This window comes from Diabrotica undecimpunctata, chromosome 6 (genome assembly GCF_040954645.1).
Source record: "Diabrotica undecimpunctata isolate CICGRU chromosome 6, icDiaUnde3, whole genome shotgun sequence".
NCBI classification, from domain to species: domain Eukaryota; kingdom Metazoa; phylum Arthropoda; class Insecta; order Coleoptera; family Chrysomelidae; genus Diabrotica; species Diabrotica undecimpunctata.
Genome location: NC_092808.1, coordinates 142195272 through 142216949, shown reverse-complemented (window position 1 = coordinate 142216949; position 21678 = coordinate 142195272). Strand labels below are relative to the sequence as shown.

Here is a 21678-nt window from a genome sequence, read left to right as displayed (position 1 = left end):
AGGAAACTGTATTTTCTTTAATTGCAACGATGTTTTCTCTCTTAAGTACGTTTTTAGTTCTGGATCTGTTTCTTGTGCGAGAGCTAAGCCCATGATGTCGATAACTTTCTTGATGCTATCGACTCGAGATAGTGCGTCTGCTACAATATTTGTTAATCCAGTAAAAACTTACTGTTTCAAGAAGTTTTATTCCATCGACAGCAACATCCACTGATTGTTGTAACGAGCTCAACAAAAGCATATTTTTGAGACTCGTTCCTTGGTATGCAGTGTTATTTTCTTGTTGCTCTGGAATATACGAGTAACATACAATTCCCTATTTTCACGCTTTACGCTTAGAGGAACTTTCCTCTCTGTTGCGTTTCAAAGTCCCCACAAGACTTGTTGATTTCTTTTGTAATAGCTTGGCCAATTTTATCGATGTGAAATAGTTATCTGTTGTAAAATGTTTGCTCTTTCCCAGTTGATTTTCCATTATCCGCAAAACAAAGTGTCCACCAACACTTGTATCTGGTATCTACAAATTTATTGTGTACATGATCAGTACCAGTATAAGGGTAATCATTTACAATATATTTTGATTTCACGCAAGCCAAAAGTTACAAAATTTTATGCCAAACTTATCCGGCATATTTGATATGTACTGTATGAACGGGCACCTGGCTTTAGAAGACAGTAGTTGTTCATTCACAGTGAGGTTCATTCTCGGTTGGTAACATGCACCTCTATTTTCTATAAATCCATTCTAACGTGCAGAAGCTAGAGCAAATTTGTCGGTTTTCAATCGGTCAGATCTCGTTTGCTTTACGTCAAATCTGAGATATTTTATAATATACTTGAATATGTCTCGTGGCATAGTTTGCATACAAAACTGAAGACCCCATGGTACACTGCACTATAAGTGGGGACAGACCTTTAGACGTATTGACCTTAACTCGGCCTTAGCATTTGCTAATGAGGACGATCTCGATGTCTGATAACATCTGCTTTAAACAATATGGTACCACGCCTAATTTTAGGAATGATGTGCGTAATTATCTTCAAGAAATATGGATGGAAATGTATAATAGTGTTATTTGAATGGCCACCTAGTTTTCCGGATTTTTATTGCCGCTTTGACCACTGAAAATTGTTGAATTTTTCGTTTATACATTTTTACTTGTTTTGGTTGTTTGGTGCTGGGTTTATCCATAATGATTACTTAGCGTTTTTGGACATTAATTAATTTTTAGTTGCAATATATCACTCACTCTTTTTTAGATGATTATTAATTCCAATTTGTTTAATAGAAAGGTGATTATCACAATATCAAGCATACGTTTGCAGTTATTTAACAAATAATTACCTAAATTATCTGCATCGTCAGAACATACTAAAATAGAACAGCATACGTCGTCCACTGATTTGGCGAAACAATGAGGATCGTCGATTTTCTTTCCTTTTCTGAAGAAAGGTGTTTTACATCTGTCAGTACATTTCATTGAACCATCCGTACATGTACAAATAGAATCGCAACCGTTCTCGACCTTGTCACCGTTTTCGTAAGTTAGTCCACCTTGTTCGCAAGTTTTACCTGGAACTAAAAATGTTCTAATTAACTAGATATAATGCGAATTGCAGTAACTAATCTGCGAAAGCGATTTTATAAATATATTAAACTTTTTAATCAACAAAATTTATTGACGACTACAGGTTACCGATTTTACAAAACAAGAAATTTATATTTAAATTAATATTAGAAATGAATTCCAGGAATATAAAAACAAAATTAAAAAATAACACAATTCGGGAAACTTAATTATTAATAACGTTAATTTTGCATTAACGGGTACTTAAATTCGAAGGAGAATCATTTCAATTGAGGGATATAGAAGCAAAACCAACAATCTTCATATTTTCCCCAAATTGAGTTATTACTGCCATCTATATCTTTGTGTTCATCTCTACAACTTCACAAAATATTGTGTAGAAAAACCATTAATATCTTAAGACAGTTTTACATTGTGCTATTTTCATGCTAGGCAAGAGCCATGCAAGACAGATCATGGAACTGCGCATGTCCACGGGCTATTTTCATGCAATTCCTGTGCTAGACGAAAAATTAGAACATGTTCTATTTTTCATGCTATTTTCTTGCAATTTATCGTTAAAATTCATGTTGCCAACATAACAATTTATAATAGATTACAGAATAAAACATAACCTTATCTCTATCTTTAGCGTATATCATAAATTGCCCTACACACAATGGGAATAAATTGAGATATAGCTGATTCTGATACTCTAAAATTGTACATTAGAGATCGAGACGTTTCACCAGTTGCCAGATACCTTAAAGTTATAATTAATTTTGTCCTTGATGGAATGCACTGGCGAAAATTGGTATCTCTTTTCTGAATTAAGGGATTAATTTTTTCCAGGAGCTTAAGGAAAGTGGACTCGTTTATTCGAAGAAAGTTTTTAAAACTTTGAAGGTCTCTAGCATCCAAGAACTTTTGGGGTAACTTCAAATTTCCCAGTCCTGCATTCAACCAAGGTTTGACCCAGCATTTTCTAGGTTTTCTTTTTTTATTATTTTTCATGATTGTTGCTACAACAGCAATATTCAACAATAACAATGTTTTCTTTTCTTTGGTTGACATCCTTCACCCTTTTAATAACCATAAATAGTGTATATTTATTTGTTATATTATTTATTTTAGTACTTAATTATATTTATTTAAAATAAAATAACCTCAAATTAATAAATATTTTCTCTGTTGGCAACAATGAAAGTGGGATCTAAAATTGCACAGAAATATCTCTGATGTAAAAAGGTCAAGCTAGGCAAGAGATGTGCCATGCAAGACGGACTTGCATAGCATGAGACTTGCATAGCCTAGATGTAAAGCTGCCTTTATACATATTTAACGTCCAAAAATAGGGTTAGCAGCAAAAACAGCAATCTCCATCGGTCCGCGAATGGCAACACCGGCAATCTCCGTTTTGACCGATCACAGCGTATTACATACTTCCAGTGTTCCCAAACCTACCGACAAATCGATAGATCTACCGATTTCGACGTTTTTCTACCGATCTACCGAAAAATACTCAAATTCTACCTAATTTTATATTCAGATAGAAATTTATACTTATTCCTAAATTTGAGAAGAAATATGTAAGAGACAAAACAATTTTTCTTGCGATATTGAATGAATAAAGCTTCAGAGCTAAACAGATTGCAACTTAAAGGAGTTTAATTCTGGCAGAGACATCTGTGAGATAAAAGTTTAAGGTCTTTCTCCTCTTTTGTATTTAGGCAACACTGTAATTACGATATTAAATTAGTTTTCTTTCGCAAAATTGCGCTGCCATTTGGCGGTGTGGCAGATAGTTCAACCTTTTGAGATTTACTGGGGATTCCAAAAAAATAAAGTAAGTACTTACTAGGTGATTCCAAGTAAGGAATCTGGGGAATTCCCTAGATTAGCAGAGGCAATAAGTGTTGATTGTTTTAGAGAATAAGTGTCTGATTTGTTTAAGGTCTAATATTTTCTGTTATCTACTTATTACAATATATTTTTATTTATTTTACTGTTATTTCAATATTTCATTTAGTTTGAGATTATATTATATGATTTGAGCATTATATTATATGGTGTGAAATGAACGTGACAAATAAAGTTTTTAAGTCCTCTTTTTTTCTCTCGTCTACTTATACTTAGTAGAATCCCGACCTTAATATAAATATGTGGTATATGTACCCAATGTAAATGTGGCAACAGAGAGAAGCCTTGTATTTCCCACTTCCTTACTGTTAAATGTTACTGCCAGCCAAGTGCCAACGTGACAGCAGTGCCAACCTTCTCGTTTTCAGTTCAGTATCTCGGTTCTCATTTTTTTTATTTTATTAGGTTTAAATTAATAAACGTATTTATTTTTTCTTAAAGAAACAAATTTAAAAATAAACAAAATTTAAACAAAATATTATATTTTGAAAAATCTACCGATTTTACTCCATAATCTACCGATTTTTTAAAAGAATTCTACCGATTTTATTTTTTTCGAATGGACCGAAAATGAGTTTCATAAAGGATCCAGTGAGTTAAGTTCCACTTTATTTCATCGACTTAATAAAACAAATTTGGAAGGTATTAAAACTTTGAGATTTGTCTCCGATGGATGCGGTGGTCAAAATAAAAATTGCAGTATAGTCGCCACATTCGCTAGATGGTTTTTGGATGCCCCACAAAATTTACATTCTATTGAACTTATATACCCAGTCACAGGTCACTCATTTCTTCCTGAAGATCGCGTTTTTGGCAGAATCTAACAAGTGTTGAAGAAAATAGAAGTTACTGAGCAATACATTTTACTTAATGTCAATACATGTATATATTCTGACAACGCTAGCTACATGAAAAGCTTACCAATGTCATATGAAAATACAACGTCTCCTATAATTGTAAATTGTCAAGAGCTTCCACGTATCAATTTGTATTTATTTAGTCTCTATTTTTCTAATTTTATGAGACATCCCATATATTCTATTATTTCTCAGGAGTTCTTTCAGGTAATATTATTTTTATGACTACTTTGTAAATTTTTACAGCAATAAGAAATTCCGTTCACTCTAGATTTTTATTTTGAAATTTTTATTTTAGTACACATAGATGAATTTATATAGGACAGGGGTACCGCGCGCTGATGCAGGTCGCTCACTCGACGTGCGTATTCTGACACACATCGCGCATTAGTCCTCTCCTTCCTTGGCGTTCTCCATACTCTAACAAACAATAAATAAAATTAGTCGTCCAAAATCACCCGTCGCAACTGGTCGAAAGTAGTCGAAATCACGTGTCAATAATGAATTCCCGAAAATTTTGAATTCGATCATTGGCGCGGCACGTAAGAAAATATGATTCCTTGCTGGTCATTTTACATTGTTACAATAGAATATTATATTTCTGCTTATAGTAATAAAAATAATATATTACATCTAGTTTATACAATGAGTTTTCATTAAGCATATTGTTACAAAAACAATTCTCCCCTCAACTGATTCTACGTATTCGGCAGTAAACAGAACGGAAGACAACTCTCAAGACTCGAAGTTTATTTTTGAGAAAAATTCAATTCTCTTGAATGTCAAAATAACCGAGTTAGTCTATTTAATATCGGAATTAATCAATGTGCTAAAATTATGCTGAAATGTGTTTACACAGCAAAATAAAGACACAACAGATGAATCAACAGCTGAATTAGCAGCTAAATCAACGATTTATGCAACTTCGAAACGAAGCAAAAACTTTCATTTTACAAGCGTAAATAAAAAAACTGAAAATTCCGCCAAAGGAAGAACTGAAATACAAAGTAAACCAAGTAAAAGAGGAAATTCTCAGTGGTTGTATAATAGTATACAACCAGTATAGACTTCTGTTGTATAATGGTATATTTTATTAAAAATAAAATTTATCCAAAATTATTACCATAAAACGTTTTTGGTTCAGTCGGACCATCATCAGTGAAACATTTAAAAGAAGTTGGAATCATTTACGAAACTAGGTGTAAAACCTTTGAATTAAATGACAATCATGGTTAATTGTAATAATATTATGATACGATGTCGATGTTATATGATTTCACATTAAGGGAACATACATTTTTGCCGCTCGAAAGTGTCCAACAGGGCAATTCAACTTGGCTACGATAGATAAAACAAATACAATGTGTATTTAATAATATACTTACCATACGACGCATTTCTTAATTCAGCTTTAGGCGATAAAATTTTCGGGTGTAACATTTCCATATCAAAGTCATCATCATCATCTCCAATACTAACATCACTAAGATCAACACCGCTGTGATTTGTAGGATTCATCAAAACATTATCATTTTCATGTCCTCCTAAAGTAAAATTTAAAGCTCTTCCCTTTGGTTCTTCTGCAACAGCCGAACTATTTATTTTGGCAGAATTCTTATCTATTACGTTGGATTCAGTCACTGGAACGGGTGTTGGTTGAAAGGGTACATCTGAGTCTTCTGCAAGCATGCTCATAGCTTGAGGCATCTCAGGTGGTTTGGATGTGTGTGAAGTTAAGTCTTGAGGTGATCGTTGTTTTTTGATATCTGAAAGTAAATATAAACGTATAATTTCTTTGTACTTTTCTGTTGATTAAATCTTTCTAAATGTTTCTAAATCTCTCCAAAACAATCTATTTAGATTACTATCAAATTTATTTAGGTTACAAACTTGGTGAAAATAACTTCCATGGATTGTGGAAACAGAAGATACCTCTATTCGCTTTCTAACATATATAGCACTGAAAAGAGTACTGATTGATTTACATTGTATACTTATTGTAGATCATATCAAAATTTGAATTCTTTGACTTTGCTGCAAAAGACACAAGGTTGAAGACTATAAGACCAGCAAATGTACTGTCTAATGTATGTGCCTAGATAATCTATTTTACAATTTAACTTAATAGTCCAGGAACCGAAGCTTAAAATAGGACAAAACCTCGCAAATTTTTCGGAATAGACCGATTTGAATAAAAATTTGGGATTACGTTCAACATACCCTCTACTTCAAAATTTATATTGTACCGACGGGCGCTTTTTATTTTTTTAAGGGTGAAAACTACCCCTTATTGTCAAAATTAATAAAAAAGCTTAAAAAGAGTGAAATTTGGTTCAGATGAATTAAAATGATTGTCTAAAACTCAACTATAATTGTTGACTATTTCAACCCTTTAAAAATTTATTTCTAAGGGTGAAAACCACTCCTAATTGCTCAAATTTATAAAAAAGCTAAGTAGCATAAAATTTGGATCGGATGATTTAGGTGATAATTTTTCGACTGTTCTAACAACCATTCAAATTTCGTCATTTTGTGTCATGTGGAACAATTTCACCCAATCATGTCAACATTAGACTGATAATTGCATTCAGTGCAATTTTCAATCCCTATGACAACACGATCAAATATATTATAAATATTATGCGTGGTAATAGATCTTCTATAGTAGAGAACAGCAACGAATCTAATGTTAACTTAAATTTTAATAATTATTGTACTTTCACTAACTGTACTTTTAATAAATAAATGTTTCGTTATGTTGAGTTATGATTTTTTTTTTGAAAAATTATCCGCCGAATATCCCTCGGACATTGATGAATGCCTCATAATTTCATGACAAATTTCTCAAGCTCGTTGCTTGGTAACAGCACTCAGCCTTCTGCTTCGTGCTGTTACCAAGGAACGAGCTTTCGATTGTCATGAAATTATCTCGTCTGTTATCAATGTCCTAGGGATATTACTACTGATAATAGTTTGATATTCTTAATATGATTTCTGAGTATTTCAACAATTCAAAATGTATTTTTTAAGGGTGAAAACTATGTCATTAAAATGATTTATTAACACCGCTAAAAGTGTTAATAATATATATTATATTTAGTATTTATGGCTTATTAAACTAATTATATTTTATAAATTAACTTTTCTCTTACATTTTTAAAATTAAATGCGTCAATTGTAACGGTACATTTGTAAAGCGATTTACTCGAAAACCTGAAATTATGTATCTCTAAATAACTACAATACTATTAGTGCAGCGTTACTATCTGTCTGAATTTTATTAGTCAGCGAAAATTAAGTAGAGCAGAAAAATAAATTTAATTGTCTGCAAATTACTGTTCTTTTTTCTATCGAACGGTTACACTGTTTGGATCTTTTAAAGGTCACCGAAATATTCCATCAGTTTAAAAATATATTTTGAAAAATGAAATAGAAAATCTTGCTTATTCTCTAATATTCCACATTTCTCCCCCTCTTTCGTTTGATATTTTTTCTTGTAGCACTAACTAGAAGAAACAATTTGAATCTTGATCGAAGGAAGAAGAAATTTAATACTACTCAGACGAGAAAAAATATTTAAAATATATTGGTTACAAAAAAGACCTTAATAAGAGGTATTTTTTTAATGGCATAGACGTTAGACATTCAGCCAGTTGCAATAGATTCTCTCATCAGACAAATACACAGACTTATCCCTAATAAAAATACCTAAAAATACCTTAAAAAAAATATAAAAATAAAAGAAAACATTTATTAAACAATCAGCTTTCGAGACTCCTAGAAAAAAAAAAGAAACTAAGAAGCTGGAAAGGATTACGCCAATGGAATTAATCAATCAAAAACTTACATATCAGAATTAATTGCAAACAAGATAAAAGGAAAACAAAAAAATATACAGGAAGCTCAAAATGGAGCAAAACTCAACTCATCTTCAATCGCAAGTGGCCGTGGGTTGAAGTATCGAGTAATTATTGGCTTAGTGTGATTGCTCAAGTAATTTCTGCCATGTCTTTTATCATTCTAGCACATTCTTTTAATGAGTTTACTTTGTCGGTTGTATTTTTGTCGTTGTTCGTCATTTTTTAGATTTTTCTGCTTCAGTTTCTCTGTTAAATATCATCCCAGGTTTTATTTTGGAGGCAAGGCTTTTATGTGATGAAGGTCGTTTTTGAATTTTATGGCGGTATATTCTATTTTGATTTTAATACCTTCCCATATTGGGATTTCATTTATTTGAGCAGCATCCTTTTTTGGAGTCCTTTCAATTATTCTGAAAGTTCCACTCACAGTTTAATCTTTATTTTGTGGAATTGGTACAAAATCTATTAAATTCGATACCGATTGTTGAATGAGCTCCATGTGTATAATCGTCGCGATTGGTGCGTGAACATAGAGTTCGCTATGATTATTTCTTTGTCGGTATAGAAGACGTTTAATTTTTTTTCCTATATCCATTTTTCTAGAGTATTTGTAAAGTGATCGTCGGTTGTCTGGATCAAATCCTCTTTGGCGTTATGTCTCCAATTACAATCATCGTCTCTCTTCCTGACATTCTTGACATTTACTTTTCTAACACTGAGTAGAATTCGTTGATTTCCATCTGACTCGCTATCGGGGCATAAATCTGTTTTATGGTAAGTGTTATAGGTTTGGTGTTACGATTGACTGATAACATTTCGCTGGTTATACTGTGATAACCCCTGCATATTTTTCATAACAGTTTGTAACCTTGTATAGTTTCCTTTTTATGCCCTGAACAGTATATGATTTTTCTTTTTTTAAAGTGTCCGCTGCCTTGATGTTTCTTCAAACCATACCTAGCAATAATAATAGTAATGTCACTAAATCAAACAAACAATATATATCCTTACCATACATTAATGGATTCTCTAAACAAATGTCGAAAACGTTGGCAAAATATGTTGGACATAAATCGTCAAAAATTGTCTTCTTCTTCTTCTTGTTTTTATACAGACATGAATCTGTCTGTTTTTCAATGTGCCTCCAGTAAGATAGTACAGTACTGATCATCTTCCTATTGGGAAACCGTCTCTTGCCGTCTTTACTACTCTATTTGTTGTCATTCGGCTTATATGATCGTTCCATTCTAATCTCCTATTTCTTACCAAGTTCTTGATGTTCTCCACCTTGCATCTACGTCGTATATCTGTACTTCTAGCTGTGTCCCATAGTGTCTTACCATCAATTTTTCTGCTGTGTGTTTTCATCTCTGCTGTTTCTAACATCCTTTTTGTCTTCTCTGTGTCAGGTCTTGCTTCTGCCTCGTATGTCATTATTGGTCTGATGACTGTTTTGTAAATTCTGCTTTTCGTTTCTTTACCGATATTTTTATTTCTCGATATTGTTTCATTTAGGGAGCCTTCGGCTCTGTTTGCTCTATTCACTTGATCTTCCTCTTCAGTTTCGAGCTTTCCGTAGCTAGATAATGCAATGCCTAGATATTTAACTCCATAACTTGCTCTATTATCTGACCTTCCAGCTCCAATTTACATCTTAATAAATTTGCTGTTGTAACCGTGCATTTTGTCTTTTTTGAGGAAATTAACATGTTAAATTTTATGGCGGTTATATTAAATTGGTGCAGCATACGTTGTAAATCATCTTCACTTTGAGAGAGTAGTATTGCGTCGTCTGTATAGCAGAGTATTTTAAGTTGTTTTTCTCCCATTTGGTATCCTTTTTTAGTTCTTACTTTTTTTATTATTGAATCCATAATCAGGTTGAACAATAGAGGACTCAGGGAGTCTACCTATCTTATCCCATTGCCAGTTTCAATAGGGTCGGTTAGTTCTTCTTCTACTTTTACTTTTGGTAGTAAAGTACTTTTGTTGTTTTGGTAGATATTTTCGATCATTTTGATTATTCCTAGAGGTATCTCTCTTGGGTACAATAAGTGGACAACGTCTTTTAATTTGACCCTATCAAATGCCTTCTTAAGGTCCACGAAACATAGATATGCCGGTTTCTTGTTTTCTAATGATTTTTCTTGCACTTGCCTCATTATAAATATAGCGTCGGTGCACGATCTTCCCAACCTAAAACCTTGTTGTTCTTCTGCTAGTGTTATAATTTCATTCAGTTTATTTGTTATCACTTTGGTTGTTAATTTTAGTGTTGTGTTTAATAAATTAATTCCTCTGTAATTTTATGAGTCTGATCTGTCTCCCTTTTTGAAGAGACGTACTAGGATGCTTGATCTCCATTCTTAAGGAATTCTGTTTTGTTCTATTATTTTTTGGATTAGTCTTAATAGTTGTTTGGTCAGATCTGGTCCTCCGTACTTAGGGAGTTCGTTCGGTATTCTGTCCTCTCCTGGTGATCTCCCAGCTTTCCTCGATGTTATCGTTTTCTTATATTTCATTCCCAGTGATCTTCTCTGCTATTCTTTTTCTGTATAAGTATTCCGTGGATTCCGTATTTAGTCCATCGACTTTGATTTTTGTTTGTGTTGGCGCCGCTCTTTTGGGTGGGAAATATTTCAGGATGATTCTTATTTTACATAAAAAAATGCCTGGAGTGTATGCGTGGTGGATTGAGTAACTCTGCTGTTACCACAGCCAGATGGTTCTTAAAATAAATTTTTAAAAAACACAATCTATGACCAATTTTGTACACCACAAAATATCTCAGTTGAGAGTTGAGAAAATATCTTAGTTGAAGTATTTGGGTCACGAGATCACAATAAATCGAGACAACTATACAATCGAGTTGAAAAAAAGAATAAACCTATCTTGGACTGCATCTCGGAAGATGAAGGATATTGTTAGGTTCAAATTTCCAAAATGTCTGAAAAGAAACAGATGACGCAAAATCGAACTAAGTGGAAAAGCAAGCAAGACGCTTATATTCAACAGTAGATGTTGGAGGTTAGTTGATGATTTAAAGTGACATCAAACACTACGAACAGGTATACAAATCAATCAACATATACAAATTGTCAAAGAGCAATATTTCTTTCCATTGTCTTGTTTCTGATGCACGTGGTTATTTCATTCTCTTTACAAATTCTTGATTCAGTGTCAGTGTTAATTTGTCAGTTTGAAGAAGACTTGGAAGATGTGGAAAAAGATATTAACAACACAATAATGTATACACCGACAATACAGTATAGCTACGATTCAGTATACGCACGACATTAGGAAGATAAGAGAATGAGATGGAGAGAGATTCTGCCAAGAAAACATGGCTGTAACAAACATTTTTTTTTTCAAATTATCCAGTAGACGCTTGTAGATTTAAAAATCACTACAAGACACAGAACATCAAAATGATAAACCAAATACACTATGTAATAATCAATAAAGGACGTATACCGTGTAATGGAATTGAAACTTATTGTTACTGAAAAAAGAACACAGAAACCCGTTAAAAAAGGCAAAAAGGCAAAATATAATTTAAAAAGTAAAAGAAAAAACGCAGAAGAATATATCAAAGGATTTACACGATATCCCGAATCCTGATGATGTAATATGGTACATTAATTATCGAATTCCCCGGTAACCCCTACAAATTATTCACTTAAAATTCCAAGATGATCTTAAGAATAATGACATTATGATGGAAATTGCCGTTTGGTTCATATTTTTGGGAAAATGTGTACATCCGTTTAGTAAGTGTATCCTGACAATAACAGTTAAATTTTTCAAACAATTGTCACCCGATATCTAATAAATTTTTTTTGATAAAAATTTTAATTTTACATTTTAGGCAATTATAGCAACAAAAACGTTGAATAATAAACAATGTCCTTTGGTTGGGATAATTAAGGAATCTTCAGGTTATCTCTCTCTTTTTAGCCTTTACTCATAAACACCTAAAAGTTTAGCTACCGTTTCAAGAACGCCCGAATATATCTTCGAATTTCGTGTACACTATGACGTATTTGACATATTGCGCAGCATGCTTGTCAACTGGTCTCCTCAAGAGAAAAAGTTTGACGAATAAGTTACCAAAAATCATGTTAGTTGCCATACAATTGTCTAAATAAAAACGAGAGAAGTTGTTTAGATCGAGCTGTTAAGTTTTGTGTCTTGGTGCATAAACGATCTTAGATATCTTCAGAACAGGAGTGATACCATCAATAAACAACAAAATAAATTTTAAGAAAGACATTTTTTCAATATAAATATGTACATACTATAAAAAAATTATATGGAAAAAATTTTTCCATAATATTTAATAATTTTTTATCATAATAAAAGGAAAAAAATTATTTTATATTTTATTATTTAACTGTTCTAAAAATTATCACAGCCACTTCCTTATATAGTATCAATATACCAAACGGCGATCAACACGTTGTGTATATAGTCGTCTAGGCGGAGAAGAAGAACCTGCTACAATGCGGATAAACAACACACAACACCTGAATATCTCGAAGATTGCCCGAAGGTGGAGCTATTAACCTGCATCTCTACGTGATCTCATCTCTGCATCGACAAAAAACCGAATTACCTTCATTCGCTACATTAATAAATTTCGGTTGAATCTCGAATCGTCGTCGCTAGTGGCTAGAGGTAGATTCCTTAGAATTATTTAGAGATACAACAAGGTGGAATGTTACCGTTTATAATAATAGGGATGACAGGGGTTTTTTGTTTTCTGGTCTGTTTTGAAAAAAAGATTGTTCAGACCCAAGATGTTTATTTCTATTTTTGTATTTAATCACATTTCTAGTGGATATTATATATTTTAATCCTATGTGGGTTTTTGGATTATTGCTTACTATTATGTCTAATATTAAGTTAATTTTTTATTTACTTACAACTATATACAAACATTTTATTTGTATTGAGACACAACCAATATTTTGTATAAAGTACTTCTATTGTATACTTATATCGCTATCCCAACAACGAAAATAAATAGTCGTTAAGCCAGCTTTCATAGAGTAATTACTCTAGAAATTGGAATGCATATATAAAGTTTGGCTGGTTGAATTGTTATATAACATTATACCAACTGGCATAATCTGGAAAATCATCTGACATCCCAAAAAACTAGAATGGAAATGATCTTTTATTTGTAACGCAACAGCTACTGGCAAGAGTTTTCTAAATAAATCGTAAGAAGATTTATCAAGCCGCCTGGCGGCACTCGAATCCAGACTCATTTAAATGGCTACTATACTTAAACTAGCAATATGGAACGCCAACGGTATGGCTCAACACAGTCAAGAGTTGAAAATAATTTTAATTGCAAATAAAATTGATATAATGCTTATTTCCGAAACGCACTTTACAGGTAAAAGTTACTGGAAAATGCCAAACTATAAACTATATATATACCACAAATCATCCTGATGATACTGTACACGGAGGTTCCAACATAATTATCAAAAGCCGTATAAAAAATTACGAACTACAGGCAACTAAAATACCGCAACTGCAGGCCACAAACATAGTAATTGTAGACTGGAGTGGGCCAATCACTATATCATCATTATATTGCCCTCCCAAGCACGCAATAAAAGCAAATCAATTTTCTGAATTTTTTAAATCCCTTGGATCAATGTTCCTAGCCGGTGGTGATTACAATGCGAAACATCCTTTTTGGGGCTCTAGATTGATGAACCCACGTGGCAGACAACTACTTCAGGCAATTAATATTAATAACCTCAAAAGTTATTCTACAGGTGAACCTACATATTGGCCAACAGACAGAAGCAAACTTCCAGATTTCCTTGATTTCTGTATAACCAAACGTACAGCAGATAATCACCTAACAACTAAATTATGCTTCGACTTAACATCCGAACAAAACTGCTTAGTTCCTGACTACCAATTTGGTTTTCGACAACAACACGCTGCAGTTGACCAAGTGCACAGAGTTGTTAATATCATAAACCAGGATTTGGAGGAAAAGCGCTACTGTTCTGCAGTCTTTTTAGATATCACACAAACTTTTGATAAAGTGTAGCATATAGGCTTGCTGTATAAAATTAAATAACAACTACCATCTAAATACTATAGCATATTCAAATCCTACATAATAGACAGATACCCAGGCGTACCGAAACTCTAGCGTACCTAAAAGTAGTATTATTGGTCCACTCTTATATCTATTATACATGGCCGACCTACCCACTTCTGATCAGTGTTCCTTAGCAACATTTGCTGATGACACCATCATCCTCTCGTAGGACAAAAATTCAATCGAAGAATCTAGAAGGTTACAATTCTACTTAAACACCATTCAGATGTGGTTAAGAAAATGGCGAAACAAGGTTAACAAAAGTAAATCAAACTATGTAACTTTTACAACTAAACGTCTGACATGTCCACCTGTACAACGGTACTCGGTACTCATCCTGATATACGGCTTACTTGGAGAAACCACATCGTCAATAAACGAAAACAACTTGGATTAAAATTAAGACAACTTTACTGGCTACTTAGAAGAAGATCTGAACTATGACTAGAAAATAAACTATTAGTGTATAAAGTAATTCTAAAACCCATCTGGACCTATGGCATTCAACTGTGGGGGTGTGCAAGCGAATCCAATAATGAAATCCTGCAGAGGTTCCAATCGAAGGTCCTTAGGCAGATTGTTAATGCACCATACTACGTCCCTAATGAAGTCATACATCGTGATCTCTCAGTGAGTGTTGTGCGCGAAGAAATAAAAAAGCGTAGTGATGGCATTTAAAGCGGTTAGAAATTACCCAAACTCTAGTGCGGTAAACCTACTGGACAACTACATCGAAGTAAAAATACTAAAGAGACACAAACCCTTGGACTTACCAGATAGATTATCATAAGTAAATTGTTTAGAATATAAGAACATTTTTTTTTAATATTAATTTTAGTTAACCTAGCAGTTTCAAGAAACACATGATCTATTTAACAAGCACAAAAAAATAAAATAACTTCTCGGGGCGAACCGAGAAAACGCTCAAATGCATATGCAACTTTTGTAATCGAGATGTAGAAATTGTATGAGATTAGTATCATAAATGGAATCTAAAACTTCTAGCAATACTTGTCAAATATATCACCATGATTTTCATCGATAGTTATCGAGAAATGTGTGGGTGTTTTAATAAATTCTTATCAGAAAATCGAAAATCTTCATGTAAATATGGTTTGGCAATATTCCGTATGTAAATAATATAATATTTTAACATATTTCCTAGATACGTAAATTTTTTAAAACATTTAATGTGGCTCATTACCATGTATAAGATATTTTAACAAATCGAGATGTCAGAAACAAAAACCTTTTTTATTATTTGTAATTTGTATTTATAAAAATTTTATCTACCTGATACTATCGTTACGGGGATTCATAGTTTAGGGTTATAACGTGTCATTAATATTTATTTCACTGCCATTTATAGTTATACGTCTGGGGTCATCTGTGTTTGTGATTATTTTTGTTTTTTTCATATTCATTTTTAGGCCGACGTATTGGGAGCTGGCCGTTAGTTCCCCCATCATAATTTGCAGTTCCTCGAATGTGCTCCCTATAATCACTATGTTGTCAGCGAATCTGATGTGGTTTAACTTGTTGCCATTTACGTTAATGTCATAGGTTCACCAATTTGTAGTTTTGAAGACGTCTTCTAGGGCTAGGTTGAAAAGCTTTGGCGATATTACGTCTCCTTGTCTCACTCCTCTCTTAATGGGGATGGGATTTGTATTTTCGTCTAGTTGTACTATCTTAGTTGCATTTTCATATATATTATGGATAAGTTGCCTATATCTCGAATCTATTCTACAATTATTAATAGCTTGTTCTATGGCCCACATCTCGATCCTATCAAACGCCTTTTCATAGTCGACGAAGGCAAGAAATACGGGTAGTTGGCATTCATTTGCCTTCTCTATCAATGTTCTCATTGTCAGCAGATGGTCTGATGTACTACATCTTTTGCGGAAGCCAGCCTGTTCAACCGGTTGGTAATTGTCCATTTTGTAGGTTAACCGGTTGTTAATAATTCTCATAAATAGTTTGTACACTTGACTGAGCAACGATATAGGTCTATAATTCTGTAGATCACATTTGTCCCCTTTTTTGTGTAAGAGTATTACAAGACTCTCATTCCAGTCTTTAGGGATCTTGCTATTATGGAGACATCTATTAAATAGCTCTGTTAGTACAGGGATTTTTAATGTCTTGCTTGTTTTCAAGAGCTCGGCAATTATATCGTCGTGTCTTGGAGCTTTATTATTTTTTAGTTCTTTTAAAGCTCTTTCTATTTCGAATCCCTTTATATTTGGTAGTACTTCTGATAACACGTTTTTTATTTTTCTTTTGACGTTCTCCTTTGTTGTTTCATTAGGCTGGCCTTGCGAGCTGTACAAGGATGTGTAGAAGTCTTCGACAATATTTGTTATTTTATATTTGTCCTTCTCTACCTTATTGTTGGCGTCTTTAATTTTGATGATTTTTTGAACTCCCAGTGCGGGTCTTAGACATTTTAAGCCTCTGTTGTTTTCAATGACTCGCTCTATTAAGTTCTCGTTCCATTATTGTATGTCGCGTTTTAGTTCTTTTCTAATTGACTTTTGATTGCATCTTCTATATAGTTATGAATCGGCAGCATCGTGTTGCTAAGGATCTTGTTATATTCTTTGGTAAGCAGAGTGTGTCGGCGAAGATGTGGTGGTGGAATGTCGCTCAGTACTGGTAGTCAATGTGTTGGTGTAGATTTGATTACTCAAATCTGAACTTAAATGTTCTCTAAAGCTTAACGTTTTGCCTAGGCGTGGGCCTAGATATTTTGGATGTTTATTGTGGTTGAGTCGTGTGTTATCAAAGCGAACGTTAAGAGTTCTTGACGCCAGATTGTTGTTTAGGTGGAGGCAGGTTATTTCGGTCTTGGAGGCTTTGGAGCGAAGTCTCAATTTTTGAAAGCAATTTCAAATAACCTCTAGGTCTTCCGTAAGAATCTCTTCAGCTTTTTCTACGTTATTACGTATCTGCATTAGAAACATAATGCAGATACTTTTATACAGATAACGCAGATTACCAAATCATTCCGATAATAATAAAAGTGTAGTTTTAAGGGACATGCGGGATTTCCCGCGGGGCAAAACGCCGTCCCGCAGAAAAGTCACTGTCCCGTCCCGCTGCAAAAATCGCTGTCCCATCAGGGGCTAAGTGCCTGACGGGACGTCCCTCGAGCATCACTCGTTAACGCCAACAGATATCTACATTAGGGTCAGCATAAATAATACAGTATGTAGATCAGAATATGCCCGAGAAAATGTTAGAGAACTACGCAAACAATAATTATTTTGCAGAATCCAGAATTCTTTTAAAGTTTGTTTATTTCGAATTTTGAACTAATTATTTTGGTGGATACGATAAATATAATGTAACATATTAAATATACATACATTTATTTGTTCATCGATAATTCCAGAAAATTTCAAAACCATCTATATTAATTAAATACATTCAAATAAACGTTGAGGTAACATAAATATTTATTTTGCTATTAAAAGAAACGAATTACTTTTAAAAGCTTACAAAAAATTGATAATAATAATCATACAGCAATATATTTTTATGCTCAACAATTATACAAACCTGCTTATCAAGGTCTTCTTGTCTTGTTGCTTTTTACTACTGTAGGTTAATCTTCGATTGTCAGTTTTTTTTACTGTAATTGTAAAATAATAAAGAACATTTTGAAAACATTTTTATGACGTTATCGACGGATTTACTTACCAAATCACCTCTACATTAAACTATGGAACAAACTATTTGTTCATATGGTAGAAGTTTAGTTTATTTACTTGTTTTTTACCAGTATATTTACCATTGAGTAAGAAATATATTATTTTTTTAATTGCAAGTTAAATATTAGCATTTATACCAGATGAAACCCTATGCTTGCTGCATAAAAGTTTCTTCTTCGGTCAGAATACGGCATGTCTGACCCTATTCTTCTTGCTATGTTGGTGTCATTTCTTTCATTGAAGGTTGGCCATCACCATGGAAAATATCTCTACCATTTACAATAAAGCATTCAGTTGATTCTAACTCTAAAGCCCGGATATGAATACATATTCTTGTCTTGCACTAAAGAAAAACCAATTATTCCACAACCAGGTATTCTTCAGGACATGTGTCCACAAAAAAGTAGTTTTCCAGTTTTATATTTAGTATGACTACCAATATATTTTAACATTTAAATTGTAGAAATTCAGTTTGTACAAAACTTCTGTTCTTCGACAATATTATACAGTGGCACCTCGATATACGAGCGCCCTAATAGAGTGTTTTGAGATAAGAGCCGCGGAGCTAGCGATATTTTGCTTTGAGATGAGAGCAAGATTTGAGATACGAGAAATCGGTTTTTATTCAAATTCATAACTCATATTTGACTACTTCTAATTGTCTTTATAAATAAAAGGTGGTTTTACTGATAATAGATTTTTACGGCCTCGCCATAAAGATCATTTTACGGGTCTGTAATTTTCTAACAAAGATTTATTTCCTTTCTTGAATATTAGAAAAACTATTAAATTTTTGAAATTTTAAAGAAAAACACCTACTTTTGCCGATTTATTTATTAAATCAGTTAATGGTTGGGCTATATATACAACCAGAGACTTTGCAGACACTCTGTATAAGCGCGCTCTTCGCCTTATAAATTAGCAACGACAATGAGTAACACCTAAGGTCCTTGACGTTTGTTATCAAAGTAAGTATGTAGGAAGGCAGTATCCGCCTATAGACTACAAACATGTATGCATTAAAGTCTTCGCTTTTATTGTTTATTTTATTTTTATTTTGTATTGAAATCTGACCAACAAACGAGTTACAAGGTATACAAATTAATTTTGTGAGGTGTCCATTATAAAACGTCCTTTGTTTCATGCCATTCTTTCCACTTATGCAGATGAATACACTCACACACAAAATACATATTGGCAGCTAAAACATACTTTTTCTGTTCGCGACCTTTAGGCAATTTTTCTGAGATAATTACTTGAGTCTATACCTCAATACTGATTCTACCATGGTTTAGCTTTCTGTGTCTTTCTGTTATATTAATAGATATTTTATTCTTACGGCATAATTCTTATTACGTAAGTTATCACGCATAACACTGATACAAACAATTGCAGTAGTTAAGATGCTTTTTAATTTTTTGAAGGCATAGAGGGGTTCTCCCTCCACTCGCCACTATTAGTCTTAAAATGTTCTTAATAGTTCAACTTTTTGTACAAAAACTTCTTATTCTTCTAATGGCGCTACAACCCTTTGTGAGTCTTGGCCTGCTTAACAATGTTCTTCAATTCTGCCCTGTCGGATACGTTCCTTTGCCACTGCCTGATGTTCAAGGTTTTAAAATCCCTCTTTACGTCGTCTATCCATCTTTTACGGGGTCTTCCTCTTGTTCTGTTTCCTTGTGGCTTCCATCTCTGGACTACTTTTACAGCTTGATTATCTGGCATTCTGTCTAGGTGACCAAGCCAGTTTAGTCTTTGTGACTTTACAAATCTAACAATATCTGCGCTCTGCATTTGTTCATCCAGCTCGTGCTTCATTTTAATTCTCCACGAACCATCGCTGCATTGGGTTGGTCCAAATATCTTCCTTAGTATTTTGTGCTCAAATATTCTCAGTTGGTTTTCATCAGTGGTTGAGAGGGTCCACGTTTCACATCCACAAGTTTGTACAAAAACTACGAATCTTTTTTTTTAAATGCCGAATTATTATAAACAAATTAGCTGTGAATTAAAAAAAAAACTAAATTTGCCCCAAATTATCGTAGAACAACTTTTTTTTTTAAATTCGTGTAAAAATATCAGCTTTTTGAACATGAAAATAAGATTTTGTCTATGAGCAATAGTATAAAAGTTATTCTAAATGTTTATAAATCAAAAATAATACTCCAGTCGTCAGCGACGAAAATGCCACTGAACCTCTACAAATCATACGAACAAGCTGAATTTTGCCGAAAATATTAATTTTGGGACATCAAAAAAGATGCAGAAAAGTTTATCACTTTTACCCCCAAGCTTCCCTACTAAAACCCCCCTCGCAGGGGGTAAAAACGCAAAAAAATCGATTTACATAGAATCTGTACACAGTAGAAAAAAATGTTTCAAATAAAAAATGTGAATAATAATGTGAACTAAAGAAAATAATAACTTATGTAACACTTGAAATAAAAATGTTAAAACATTGTTATTTTATAGCTTTACCTCCTAGAATAATAGATTTTTTCATTTGATTCATTCGATTCAGTGGCCAAAGAAAGCAGTCTTTAACACTTCAATATTGTTCTGTGGTTGTGGTTGAACAACCAGTAATAAGAAAAACACGATGTACTTTTAGGAATTTCGTTTTATGAAATAAATATGTTTTGGTTTTAATATTCAGTATACTTTTTGCTTATAAACGAAGTAACTAACGTATTTACTTTTTCAAAAACCTGTGCTATCTACAGGGTGTTTCATAATAATTTATAACTATTATGAAAAAATAATTGTTCATAAATTTTACACCTCATATTGTTTAAATGACTTAATAACACGAATATCTTGTGAATCCTAATGAAATTAGTTTAACGAAAGTACATATTGCCAATACAATTGGAAAATGGCAACTAACATGGAGACAAATTAAGTGAAGTTCTTTGACTAATCATATATATATATATATATATATATATATATATATATATATATATATATATATATATATATATATATAAACTAAGGTACACTCGAAGAGTGGTGGGTTTTTCGGTCAAAGTGGAGAAATAAAAGACAAAGACGATGGCTACTTCATCTATTTATTGAAGACGTTTCGCTTTCTGCTCAGAAAGCATCATCAGTTCATCTAAAAAGAACAATATGAAACCAAACATCCATAGAGAAGTTATAACCAAAGTGTGTTACCTTACAAAGACATGTAGCAGTCAGTGATGTTAAAAATATGAAAAAGCTTACAAAGCTGGACATTCAGAGTTAACGTTGTATATAACAATTAATTGAAACTAGGTAAAGTTTGCAATTTGACAAAATTAGCACAGCAAAAGAACATGTGATAAAAATACATGTATATATAAAAAAATTTTTATAAAAACTTAGTAAAAAACATTAAGGTTTATTTTAAAGTGTAAAGAACTAGAAAGATCATTAGATTGCACTTCCAACAAATTTATTTAAAAATTATATTTTAATTTTAACTTTAGGTAACATTATAAGTTATTAAAGATTAATAGTAATAAAGAAAAAAATGAAGTTACCAGTCTTTAGCTTACTGAGGCTCGTTGGTAAATGAATTTAAAGGTTTGACACCCACGCACAACAACGTGAGTAGAAGTGGCCTTGAAGTCACAA

The 21678-nt window shown here is 32.8% G+C and overlaps 1 protein-coding gene across 2 annotated transcripts in view; it reads right to left on the bottom strand.

Moving 5' to 3' along the window:
* sas (stranded at second transmembrane protein) overlaps positions 1-21678 on the bottom strand; it is a 149439-nt gene that overhangs the window by 24031 nt on the left and 103730 nt on the right. For both annotated transcript variants that reach the window (XM_072535558.1, XM_072535560.1), the window contains exons 2-3: positions 5731-6111; positions 1346-1579 (exon numbers count right to left, since the gene is read on the bottom strand). In XM_072535558.1, the coding sequence (XP_072391659.1) occupies positions 1346-1579; positions 5731-6111 (615 nt within the window). The remainder of the gene's footprint in view (positions 1-1345; positions 1580-5730; positions 6112-21678) is intronic.